At 32.8% G+C, this 14112-nt stretch overlaps 1 protein-coding gene across 1 annotated transcript; it reads right to left on the minus strand.

Annotated features, from left to right (window-relative positions):
- Window positions 1-10234: 10234 nt before the first annotated feature.
- On the minus strand, window positions 10235-12894 carry LOC149531819 (bidirectional sugar transporter SWEET1a-like). Its single transcript, XM_089810350.1, has 6 exons — window positions 12789-12894; window positions 12655-12691; window positions 12343-12559; window positions 11283-11441; window positions 10720-10839; window positions 10235-10634 (listed from the first exon to the last, which is right to left on the minus strand). Exons 1-6 carry the CDS (start codon window positions 12823-12825, stop codon window positions 10482-10484), a joined length of 723 nt encoding a protein of 240 aa, XP_089666476.1. The 5' UTR covers window positions 12826-12894; the 3' UTR covers window positions 10235-10481.
- Between the last annotated feature and the right edge of the window lie 1218 nt (window positions 12895-14112).

Genomic DNA, 14112 nt, shown 5'->3' on the forward strand with positions numbered 1-14112 from the left:
GTATTATATTCCTTTTGTAGTTGATACATGACTCATGGAAATAATTTTCCAAGAAAATTTCTCCTCACACCTTTCTCTTCTCCCACAACTTAGCTCTAAAAACTTCATAACTACTTGTGTTGAAAGCTACGGTCTCATAAATTTGAAATATTAAAAGATTTAAAGTTCTCAAAGTGATAAAAAATTGAAATGTATTTATTTATAACCCAAAAATTGTAATGTTGGAGTCACAATGGTAAACAATAGTTGTATCTACCACTTAGCCCATGTCTTCAATGCTTGCAATTTGTTGAGCAATGATTAAGGTTTGAATTCTTCTCCTACTAGACACATGTGGTGCATGTTTTTGTTGGGATTTACAAGTGGGAGGTATAATTTTGAGGGGGGGGGGAGAGGGAGTGAAGCAAAAGTACTAAACTTTAACCAATAAAACTTTTAACTTTAAAACATTGCATGCATAAACATATAGAAATACCATGTAAAGAAAATGCATTCGCATACACATTTAACATCAAATATCATTACACGGAAACCCTCCAATGAGAAGGTAAAACTGGGGTGGGGATAACACCCACAACTCTTCACTACTGCAACAATAAAGTTCACCTATTAAGGTTACATGTTTTGACCATTCTCATGATCTGCCCTGTGAAAGGCCTACCCTATTAAAGATTTACAAGGATTGTTAGATCCTACCTTGTTAAAGAATTTTAGCACTCTATCCAAAGTGCACGAGGATAAAGGATTTACAAAACATTCACTTGGAATGTCACCCTGTTAAAGGCTTTATACAATGGCTGTTAAACCAACCTATCTCCATAGGATTTCATTCTGCTAATATAATTGTTAGAAAGTATAGTGGAATGTTTGACCTGATTACCTATAATCTATTATTGCTGATTTCAGATCCTTGTTCTGTCCAATCTGATCCTGACTAATTTGGTATGAAAATGTTGTAACCTTTATCCTTTATTCTGCTAACTGATTTTGCAATTCTATCCTTCTTCTAGGTCACCTTCAACTTGATCAATTCACCCCTTTCCCTTCAAATATTTGCTAGCATTATCTCCTCACATGCATTTTCTCTCGCACACTTTGTAAATTATGGGGTTTTATCTCGTTAAAAAGATTTCATAACTTAGGGTTAGGTATGAATCTACGATTGAGATTCATCTAACTTTCTGGCTCAAATCTTTCCATTTTTTTGGGTCGTTGCATGTTGAATGCATAGGGAATCCAAATAGATTCAATCTTATCTCTAAGCTTCGAGGTCTATCCATATGTCAGCTCAAAAATGGTTTACATCTTAGCTTGTCAGGGCACAAACTCTTATGTTGTTTCTGTATTTCTCAACACTTATTGATTACTGATGCTCGACACATACTAAATTCTGTCTAGCTTGGCACTTGAACTTTCTTGGCATCTATTGTTCACTCGGCACTTGAAACTTGCTCGACATTGTCTGTTTGCTCAACATCTGAATGACTCGACACTTGTTGAATTTATTGATTGACACATATTTCAACTCAACATCTATACTACACTTGGCATCAACTTAGAAAATTTCTTAAGTGTGTTGACACTTAGTTGTCAAAACCAATCTAAAATCAACAGTTTTTTAGTGTACCTAATACTCAATTTCCTTTGGTATCACATTAAGTGATTTACCAATTTAGATTTGGGGACCGATGTATGATTTCCTTGATTACATAACCCCTTAACCTATAGATTAGCTTAGTTTGTCTTTGAGATCTCACCACTAACCGATGAGCTCACTACCTCTGTAGGTTTAACTACCTCTTCTTCCTTTCTCTTCTTATTCCAAAACTTGGTGAAATTCTTCTCAACTTCTTCCCTATCTACAAATTTGTTCTCTCTCTTTTTCCATTAGGGAACTTACCTTTTGGGTTGCCTCTACTCCTACAATCTTTTGCAAGATGTCCAATATCATGACATATGTAGAATTTCATTTTGGTACCTCTCTAGGGTCTAGTGTTGTTTCTATGACCTATCCTCATCTTATAATAGGATGCGAGATGACCTTGATTTTGACACATAAAATACATTGGTGGAAAACCTATTCCTCCTAGTGGGACTATTTGACTTTGGGAAAGACTGGTTTGATTTTACTCTAAATCTACAATCCTCATCCTACCCATACTCATTACAATAATGACAATGTCCATCTATTCTTTTTTCATTAAAATAAGATTTGGACTCTTGTACTACATGGCTATACTAGTGACAATTATGATAGTTCCATTAAAGGTACATTCACTACCAAGTGGTGTTGATTTGAACCAATATACATTTTAGGTATGACCTATCGTACCAAAATAATAGAAAGTAGGTTTCTAGGTTTCTTACCTTTCAGTGATGTCCTTTCTTCCATCTTGAACTTCATGTTTTCCCTCTAGAAGTCTCACCAACATCAATCTTGTCGTTACCTTCATAACCTATAGTGGTGGTACTTTTTTCCTCCTGTAAGCTTGCAGTTGTTCATCTATTTTCTCTAATCTCTTATAGAACTTCCTTATCTTTTCATTACTTTCGTTCATTATCTTTAGCTCCTTAATTAGCTTGATCACTTGTTTTATCAGCTATGTGAACTTCCTTTTGTGAGGATGATTATGTTCTCTCCCATCTACGCTATCTATGCATTTCTTCTTGTTATTGCTTCTTCATCTGTTCTCTTAGTCTCAAGGGCTATTATTAGATATTCTTCATCTTTATCTTTGGCCATTATGATATTGTCTTATTCCTTTTGTGTTTTTCTCATTCTTGTTGCCGACTCTTCCTTTTATTTTTTCATTTATGCAATGGTTTGTTTCAACTTCTCATTGTCAGTCATGAGATTAGTTATGGCTTCATCAAATTATTTTGATCTACTTTGTCCTTTAATTTTTCCAAAAAGTTCATAACTCTCACTAAGCTTCTTCATTACCTTCTTCCTCTTTCTTAATGACTCTCTTAGCTTATCCTTCAAATCCTCGAAGGTGTCAAAAGCTTTATCAAGATATTTCTGCAGTTTGAAGGCTTCCATTAGATCTTCCATCAAGTCATTAACCTTGTTATTTCTAGGGTTTATGCTCTTATACCAATTTTAACTTCCCAAACAAGTACTGAGAAGGAGGGTGAATCAATACACACTTTTAAATTGGTTATGCATCCTCCAAACTGTACAACCTTTAACTCTAGTATCTTAAACAACAATAAAACAATAAATGCAACACTATAAAACCATGCAAGCTCATAATTTGACTTATAAATCAATAAAATAGGAAATTTGTATGTGGAAACTCTCGATGAGAGGATGAAAACCACAGTACGAGTAATCTACCCAATAGCCTTTTAATGCACATTAAAGGTCACCTCATTAAAAGCTAGAATTGTTCTTTCTGAGAACACATTCTATTAGGAATGTTTATAACTTACAAGGATAACAAAATCTTGCTAAAGATACCTAGTTAAAAGATTTACAAAAACTCCTTCTAAGAGGTACCTTGGGAAAGGATTTGTAAAGCTTACTATTGAAGCTTTCTCTGTTAAGAGCTTACAAATAGATGCAATGTTAAGAAAAAAGTTTAATTGAATGATCTAAATAGAAACACTATCTTTCCTTATAGATTGCCATGATAACTCATTAAAGATTCACTAATCTTATTCCTTTCTCTAATTTTTTCATTAAAATAGCTGGGTGGGGGAATCTGGAACCCAATAATCGTTAAGGGGACACACACAAACACACACACACACAAAAACAACCAGTCTGTTGTTCAACCCTCTTCTCTGTAAGTATGATCCTTCACTAGTTTTCACTAACAATGTGAACAACAACTTCAAAAAAGAAGTTCAAGTGTCTTTATACACTCTGCAATGTCTAAGCATTGAAATGCAAAAAATAATCTTTCTCAAATTCAAATTCAAATTTGCATGCCCAAACTAGTCACATAAGACCTATGATACCTACTTGTAGGGGTCTACACTAGGGTAGACCTTCTAGGTCCTCTCTATGAGCCTATACATAGTTTTTCTCCTTGCATCCTTTAACAACTTCAACCTAGATTCTTTGTTACATTGCTCCCCCTAACTGTCCTTTGATCCCATCACATCATGGTTGACTCTTCATGCTTGATCCTGATTCACTACTTGCTTTACTTGTTTGTTTATTGTGACTTTTGACTAAGTCACCATACACATGTTAACTAGTACACTCTTTAACTAGTGGTTGCATTGACTTGCAACTTGTCCTTTTGCTTCTCAATCAATGACAACACTCACATCACCATTCATTGGTCAGTATGCCAAGTTGACTCGCTAAGTTCAACAAAAAAACCTAGTCTATGGTGCCTATAACCATATTTCTACTAGATTGATTTGAGACTTGGAGGAATAATAGTTAAGATGCTCTTCAGACCAAATTTGGGCACTTTGTTAAAATTAGACACCTTTGGACTATGTAATCTAGCACAACTGACCATTAATTCTAATTTATGTTTTCGTTGCAAGTGCATCTTTAGTAGCTTTATGTGTATCTATCAATTTGTTTAACTAGTATATATGCTCATTTATGCATTCCTTAGGACCTAATTATCTCACACCTAAGTTAATGAATAAATATTTCATGTAACAAATCAATACACATAAAGTTGTTTGACTCTCTTTAATTAGAAGTTAGATAAGTATAACATCTTTATGGGTTTTATTCCAACATTTTATGGACATGGGTTTGGTTCAAGTTGAATCACTAGCTAGATTGTTCATTTTTCTTCCATATCAAATTGATGGATATACTAGAAATACCCAAGGGAGTAGAAAAATATAGCTAAAGAAAACACATGCATATGATGCTCTATGAGAATGATGTACTTCAATTCTACTAATTTATGTATTAAAAAACATAAACTTGAGGAGTAAAAATGAAATTAGGAGTGTTTTTTAGCTCGCTATTATGATACAGAACATTAGTTTATTAAGTGTATCCACTAGACACTAGGCATTTAGTAATGTATGAGTACAAAGTGGTGTAGAAGTATTAAGTATGCACTTTTTTACCTCATATGCATGAATAAAATTTTATGCACTACTTAATTCTAGACTATAAGAAAAGAAACAACAGTTCTAATCCACTTTAAAAAGCAATGTTACAAACAAGAGGCTTATAATGTAGGATCTCTTCTATTAATGGAAAATTGTGTGTTCTAACTGTATGGTGATAAAGTTTCAATGCCTACAAGGCATTGCTTATCTTTAGAGCAACGTGGTTATGCAAGTCATGCGCCATTAGAGCTTATTTTTGTTGTCTCTTTGCGAACAAGACTTTGACATTTATAAGGTAATTTTGATAGTCCTTTGCATTCAACAACATTTTTCCTTTATTAGTAGTATTCTCCAATGTGATGCTTAACTTTTAGCGGGCTTTCCCTAATAAGAAAATTTCTTTTAACCCACTTCATGTGTTTTTTCCTTTCTAAGTCTCAATATTCAAAATAAGTAAGGCCCAAATTATCGCTTCATATATTGTAGTTTCTTTATCAGTAATTAAAATAAGGCAGGCCTAAGATGTTTCCTTACCACCAAAAACCAACTCTTCTCATTATTTTGATGTGGCACATTCAAGTACACATAATGACTTTGAATGTGTATCACATTCAATTTCATTAATGACATTAATATTTCTTTCATAAATATCTTATACAATTGTAATGCCCCGCCAAGGGATCCAAAGAATTAACCTAGAATTTTCACTAAGTTTAGTAGCATTTTTTTTTAATGAAAGTAATTACCACGTATAACTTATGCACAATAACAGAAGCAATAGTAATGTCCATCTGAAAGTAAACATAACATATATAATCAGATTACATTCTTTAAGATCCCTTTACGTTGGATTACATCTAGAAACATTTAACATACATGAATCCATCTAGTACAACATCCACATGAAATAATAATGAAAAGTCCAATGTTTATACATTACATTTCAAATACTCAATCATCCACTGTACATGTCACAGGGTATGACAAGCTCAAAAGAATATACATACATAAAATAAGGTACATCATCCTATTCTAATCCATGATACATCAAAGTAAAGATAATCACATGATATACATGATACATCATCATAGAAGACATATACATCCATCATAAAGATCAAACATAATAAACTAAGTGCATGGTTCCTCCCAATCGTTAATAGCATCATTAGACCATTGTGGATCCTAGCCATTCCTCCGTGCGTAACATTCCAAATTACCGAAGAGATCATCGGTACTAACATAATAGGAATGTCACTCTTAGTATATACAACATCATATGTAGAAAGTAATCTAACATGCAAATAAAAACATAAGATAACATCATCTAACATATGCTAATCATCAATGAAAAGGATACATATCCACCATCATGAAGGATGCATCAGCCACGATGTCTCAATGAATCTCAAAATGATAAGAGTGGAAAATACACTACCACCCGACCGTGTGGTACCTAAGTGGTCTACTCCCACCGTGCTGAGGAGATAATCTCAAGTCCCAAACGAGCTAACAAAACACATAACACAAATCTCTATAAGTCTAGGAATCCTAAAAGTATACTAACTCAAAGGTTCCAAACACAAACTCGACATCTAATCCCAGAGGCACACAATGACATGTAGGAACCTGCTATGCAAGCGGAAAATTGTCATCGCAATTATCACGTACAAGTTACCCTGGCAGTTAGCTAAACTCCACGGGTCCATACTGATCTCATGCGGCCACTAGTATCCTCTCATATTGACGAGGCATATTACGGAATGCAAGGTCACAACCATGCGTTCTCAGTACTCCCATCCTAGCCTATACAAGCACTCAAGGCATGGGCGAGAAAAAAACTCTTAGCTTTTTAGGTTCATTCAGTTAGTATTAGGTGTGTATGTTATCACTTATTAATCCAACTTACAATGAGTTACCCTGGCAGCCTCTTAGGGCCCCGACCCCCATTGCAAGCCACTTCCCATTACTACATGCAGATATCCTACCCTAATGCTCATGGAATCATAAATCTCAAAATCACAAAAGATAATCCATCATCAAATATGCATAAAAGCATCAAATCTCCATCAGCAAACATCCATAGAAAATCATGATCACAACAGCTCTCTATTGGCAACTGAGGTATTACTGATAATCAAAGTATCCAATGGTTCTCAATAACCAAAATATATCTCAATCAAACTGATCGAAGACTCCAAAAATGGTTGAGTCAAATATGTCACATCATGACATCATCAAGAATAAATCCACATTACAGTCCCAACATGGCGACTAGAAAATAACCAAGGGTAACTGATCGATGACCAAAAATAATGGTTAAGTCAAGTGTCTCATACATAAGAATCTCAACTATAACAATCAGTAATCACATTCAATACATAGAGCATTCCATCAGATAACCATGGTTGGGTTTATAAAGATCGAGATTAAACATCATCATGACATCACAATCACATAACTCCCAAGCCTCTGGTAGATGTCCTATAACTGATCAACACTAGTCAACCCAAAACCCAAAACAATAGCATAAAGAATACACAATGCAAACACATATTTTAGTTTTGCTAAATATACAATTTGAATTTAAATGCAAAAGTCTCGATTTATGTTTCCAAGTTTAGAGAAAGAATTTGAAGGAACATTTATACGTTGTGAATGAATACAAATCCATTCTTTAATTATAATTTTAATCCAAACGTTCCCCACCAATCTAACAATCAATATTTAATATACTTAATAAAACAATTAATTTAAATCATGAGCCTTTGATATAAATCAATTATCAATTTTACAATTATAAAACAAATAATCATATTTACATATTATATACATACTTATATATATATATATATATATATATATATATTTATATTAAAATATATACATATAAATACATATATAAATATATAAATAATTTTACCATTAAACAAAATCGAATTAACAAATTCGATTAATACCAAAACTTTTAATAACAATTAAAAATTGAATATGGCAAATGTTCTTAATAAAACACATATTCATATAACACATATGCCGGTATGCAGGACCCTGTGGTCGCAGGGCCCACGACGTTAGTGGTACTGCATACCACTACCGTCGCAGTACCTGCAACGACAGTACACTGCGACCGCAGTGGGGGCATGGGTCTCGTCCCCCCCCGACTCAATGTATAAAATGTTTACATTTTTTTAAAAAATCGCTAACACGATTTCCATTTGCGATTTAGTTTAAAACGTTTTCGCCCATGGGTATATTATCCGATTTTTTAACAAATATATATTATATATACATATATATGTATATATATATATATGTATGTATATATATACAAATATATGCAGAATTAAAAATATCACAGTATATGAGCATATATATATATATATATATATATATATATATATATATATATATAAAAGCAAATTAACAATATATCAATATAAACTTCAATTTTCAAAATTCTTCCATAAACCTTTGATCTCCCAAAATTTTCAATAATTAATTTAATGGGTTTAACTATGAATCTCAACCCTAGCCCCGTGTTCTTTTTAGATCTAATGCATAAAATTTTTCAAATAAATTAATCTACCCATATTGAGAATGCACAATAAATTATGAAATTCCTCAGAAGACATATGGAAGACACGAAAAAGACAGGGAATGCATGATGCGGAAATAGCATAAGTAAAATCACAAGAATTTATCCGGATTCTGATGCTAAATTGCTCTTCCTCAGAAAACCCGCAGAGCAAGCTCCTCCCTTCTTTAGAGTTCTTGAGTCCTCCAATGCTCCAATTTGCACTCCAACCGTTATGTCTAAGCTTCTAGGAATGCCTGAATATAAAGAGCTTTCAGGAAACATCTAGAATGCTTCTTGAAACAGCTGGAAGGTGTCACCAACTAAGCATGGATTTTTTCCAACCTTCAAGATGAGCCATAGGGTTGTAGACACCATGTGCTTAATTGATGCACTAACCCTCGTGTTGTTGACACTTGAGAAATAGAAAAGTGCGTTAACTCTCATGCAAGCTTATAACTCCAATTCACTTTTTATATAATTTCTATTTAAATATTTATAACTTCCATTTTAATTTTTATAACTTTTATTATTATTATTATTAATTTTAATTTCTAATTCTCTTTTATTAAATTCTTTTTCCTCAATTAATTCTCATTTAATTAATTATAATCAAAATATCAAGGATTATGATATTTTATATTAAATTTTCTCAAATAATTAATTTATTAATTAAATCTATTTATTAAGACTTAATTAATAGAAAATTCACCATAGACCTCCAAGATAAAATATGGAAACCCATCGTAGAGCAATTCACACAAAATCAGTCTAAAGGTTAAAAATCACGAATCATGTCATCCGACACATTCGGTGGGTAAAATATCCAGATACTTATCCTACCTCTTTAGGACAATTGGCTTAAAGGTTTGAGATTTGGACTTGAGAATTTATCTTCCTTCTCTTATCATTGAGATAGTATAATAGGGTATGCTCATCCTAACAATTCAGGGAAGTCGATACCCGGTACCTGCAACCTGCAGAAAAACCATGCATGTACATACAATATATATAATGCTAAGCTAAACAGACAATGGAAGGAAGTGGTGCATCGTGTAGATCCCGACTAAGCAGGTGACTACGACTCCCTTCCTTAACCACATCAGAAACACCATACAATAAGAAAACACGCACACTATACACATGCAAGTATGGGGTAAGTATCCATAGTAAAACACATGAGATAATAAACCATCTAACTAATCATCACAATAACTGAAAACAATATAATGATCATCATGTATGCATGAAATGTAAAGTCTAAATGATCTCATCACATAACCTCTGAATCCATAACTTAATGTCTGATAGTGTCAAAACAAAATTACTAATCCATCAACATAAAACTAGTCCATCATAGTATGATAATAATAGCCACAATATATCCAGAAAAGATGTGAACGAGGGTAGGCACTACAACAATTTTAAATTTGATTAAAAGACCTTTTACACATTTTTCATTTGATTAATAATAATTTTTAAAAAAATTCTATAATTAATACACCAATTAAATACTTTAAGACTCAATAATTAAGTAGATTTATAAAAATATATATCATTTAAATAATTTTATCTACTTAGAAGTTATTTTATTATTAAACAATAATATACACAAAATTTAGATTGAAAATAACAGTTTTTATTAAAAAAGTTTATCTATAATACTCCAATCCTTCCAATAATTGTTCTTGGCATAAAAATCATAAATCATGTACTTCACTAGTCCTTCCTATAAATGTTATTTACATAAGAAATCATAAATCTCTGCACTTCACTCTCCCTTATGAATGAGAACTTATTTATGCAGAGGGTCAAATAATAAAAATTTCCAAAGCAATTTACACATTTATTCTTTGCATGGAGATCAAGCTTCTGGATCAACTTTAGAGATCTCTGGAACAACCTCAGAGGTTTCTTTGGAGTTGTCCTCAGTCATTTTGGTTGGCTTGGGCTTCCTGTAAATTGCATACAACACAAGCTGTGATACACCTAATGCTGTTCCCAGTCCATTTGGAATCTGCACTAGACCAAACATTTGCAGTCATTACAACTATTAAGAAATATTTCATGCCCACAAAATTTATTAATCAATCAAAACCTACCGCCACAAATAAGTCCCTGCCAATAACGCCATATATAAACCATGACAGACTACACTTAAATACAAAGAGCGACAGGAAAAATGGCATGAACTCCACGCTCTTTGTCTCAATCACCGTTTTCTGCCATCATCAAATGCCAAGAAAATCTCAAAACAATGTGATTCTATCATTATGCAGCTGAAGAAGATCTCAAAGATCTATTAGATTTCTGAAATTATTGTACTGATAATTTCTAGAACTTTTTCATTAATATTTCTGATCATATTACATGATTTATTATTAGATTTTTCTTTATACTTTCTTGTACATTCTAATGATAGATCATAGTGTACTCTTAAGCTTTAATAATAAAAAATTCTACACAATCTAATCTAGAAATTATGAAAATAAGATTTCAAAGAATGAGAATGAGAACAGAGGATAAAAATGATTGTTTATTCTTACAAGCATTATGAATGTGTAATTGGATATATAAATATAAATGTAATGATTTTGATAATCGAGTATTGTTTAAAGTATTGATACAAAATGAATTGTACATAGTTGTAGAGTTGGGTACCAACCATTATAGAGAGTGGAGCGCCATACATGCAGACTGAAAGAGTTGCAGCAATTACTCCAACGAAAAGGGAGCGAGGAGTGTGATGAAGAACTGTGAGTGATATAACAACAATGGCCGCAAACAATACCAGCTCTGCAACGAACAGACCCAAAATTTTGGTCTGTTCAACCTCACATTTAAGTTATCAGTATATTGTTTTCATCTCAGAGCACACATGTTTCAATACTATTTTAAAAAACAAAAACAATTTTCCTTCTTCATTAAGTGGATTTGAAAATAAGCTAGTTAGATAAATGCCAATTGAAAATAAGCTATTTAGACAAATGCCACTTGAAAATTGTAGTCGGTTATTGTGGATGATGCAAGATTTTTCATCCCCATTTTCAGCAGTGGCTCAATTCTTCCTCCTTAAAATAGGAGACCCAAATTTTATGAGATCACCTTAACTAAGATAAGTGTAATCGTCCTTATCTATTTATTAGAGGGATTTCAGGAACTATTTTCCACAAAACATGGGTCTTATGAGGTCAAGAAGAATGTCTCAGAATTGAATATTTTCCACTAAACATGGGACTCCAAGAAGATAAGGAATGTTACAAAATTGAACATCTTATTGATTATAGGGAGCTTTTTTTAAGTTGGTAAATTTTTAAATGCCACAGCATAGAAGAATTACGATTATAAGTCAATCATCTCAACTTTTAGATTCCTCTAGTTTAATTTTGAGATAATGTACTTGTTGAATTAGATATCCAACATAACAACTAATAATGATGAGATCACCAACTTTATATATTTGAGAATTTAATTTTTTAATTCAAAATTACAATGATCCATTCAAAATAGTCTTAAAAATCATTAACAAAACCCTAACTATTATGAAAGTTTTTAACTAATATCACAGTCAATTTAAATAAGAATCTACAATACAACAGTAAATTGTGAACTTCTCATCTAAGAGATCATCCTTCCATATTCAATACAAAATAATAATTAATTTTAACAAATAATAATAAATAATCATGACTTGGACCATTGCCTATTGAAAAATACAATCTTACCCTGTATTTTGTGGGAGCATATATCAAGTAGAGGGTGACGTAGGTGAGTTCCAGAGCAGTCCCGACTCCATTATTTACAGTGACCAGAATGTTATGAGAAGTGACGAGGGGGAGGCCATACCAAGTGTAAAGAAGGCAATTGAACAGAGCAGCCACATATGGAAGCCCAGAGAACTCCTCTGTTGAGCCCTTTCTAATTACGCGGTAGAATGTGATTCTGTGAATGAAAAACAAAGAAAATCATTATAATGAAATCTTCTTAATATTCCCAAATTAATTTTTAAAGGTGGATTGGATAGAGATAATTCTTACGCAGGCGCCAAAAACAGAAGTGTTCCAAAAACATTCCCTGAAGAAACAATTTCAATGCTTGTTTTTAAGTCCAATCTAGAGAAAAATATAGCTCAAAGATTAAACAGAAAGGAGGAGAGGAGGGGGAATCGAACCGGAAATCCCAAAGGCAAAATGAATAACGTCCTGCATCGTTATTGATCAGCTGAAAAAAAAAAAGAAAATAGGTATTGTGAAATGTATAGCTGTTTTATTCCGAGGGCCGTTGCTCATTGCCACCGCGGACGGGAGGGGGAATGAGTAGGCTTTATACTCATCCAATCCCACTTTTTCGGTGGCTAAAGTTATCAAGTCCATTGATGTGGTCCCATTTGCTTTCTCTTGGGAAGCAATAGCTGTGATTGTCATCATCCATCTATCTGTCATCCCAATGTCAGCTTAGGTCTCTCTTAGTCCAATCTTGTGTATGAATGAATGGAAGATTTAGATCAGGTAGTTTAAGGGATTAAGGGATCATAACACTAAGCACTTTTATATTTTTTTCTAATTTCAATATTTTTTAATTAGCTAAATCTATTGCAAATGTGTAGCCAGCTAAAACATAAAATACATAAAGACTATTCGAAAAACAAAATGAAGTGCTTCCCATGGTAAGATATGTCTTTCAGTTTGTTGTTTAGAAGGTTTCCTTGTGGATATCGACATCTATATGTGTGTGAAGGTAACTTATGCATTGGTGAATTCTAAGGGAAGGTATGGTAATTTATGTATAATAATTTATTGAATATGTAGTCCTCAAATGTCGTGATGCATAAGCTATGATGTATGAAGATAACTAGTGTAATGCTCTTCTACCAACAAACATTAGGTTAAAATAGTCTTTGAAATGTAAAAATCATTTTTCAACTATTTGTTTTAAACTTTTTTCTTTTTTATTTTTATTAGATTTTTTAGAACGTTTCTTTTTCCATAAAACATAGACTATATTGACTATTATAGAAAAAATATATCACATTATCGATAAGTATACTTTTATTCTTAATTGTGAGGTTTGCTCCATTTTTCCAAACAGTTGAATCTAGTACCTGTTGACACAAAAGCTTGCACCCTTGCCTGAAGTCCTACCTAAAGGCAGCCTCGTGTAACATTGAAACAATATCGAAAGTGTAGGAGTTTGCGACTTGAAATTGAGTCTCTAGAGAAGGCTGGTTTCCTTACTATCAGGATGCACCTAACTATTTATTGAGAGGAAAAGGGGGAAGGAATGCATGAAATCAAACTACCTAATCTAATCTAAGAGGAGGTGATATACCAAATAGTATGTTCAATCTTATCTCTGCCCAAAAATGCACAGTTCACCAATACAACCTCAAAGTATACTAGTTCAACCCTTGTAAATCCAACAACTATATGTCGATCAGAAACCAAAAGAATGCTATAAGGAAGAGACTTCACTTTATATCATTCAAAATCTAAGTA

Source organism: Cupressus sempervirens, chromosome 11, assembly GCF_028749045.1.
Source record: "Cupressus sempervirens isolate cs-2001-9-10 chromosome 11, ASM2874904v1, whole genome shotgun sequence".
NCBI classification, from domain to species: domain Eukaryota; kingdom Viridiplantae; phylum Streptophyta; class Pinopsida; order Cupressales; family Cupressaceae; genus Cupressus; species Cupressus sempervirens.

Coding starts and splice junctions, on each gene's coding strand:
- LOC149531819 (XM_089810350.1), bottom strand. CDS start 12,825: ATGCAGGACGTTATTCATTTTGCCTTTGGGATTTCCG. Junction 11,442..12,342: donor ATGCTCCCACAAAATACAGG/GTAAGATTGTAT, acceptor GAGGTTGAACAG/ACCAAAATTTTGGGTCTGTT. Junction 10,635..10,719: donor GCAGGGACTTATTTGTGGCG/GTAGGTTTTGAT, acceptor GGTCTAGTGCAG/ATTCCAAATGGACTGGGAAC.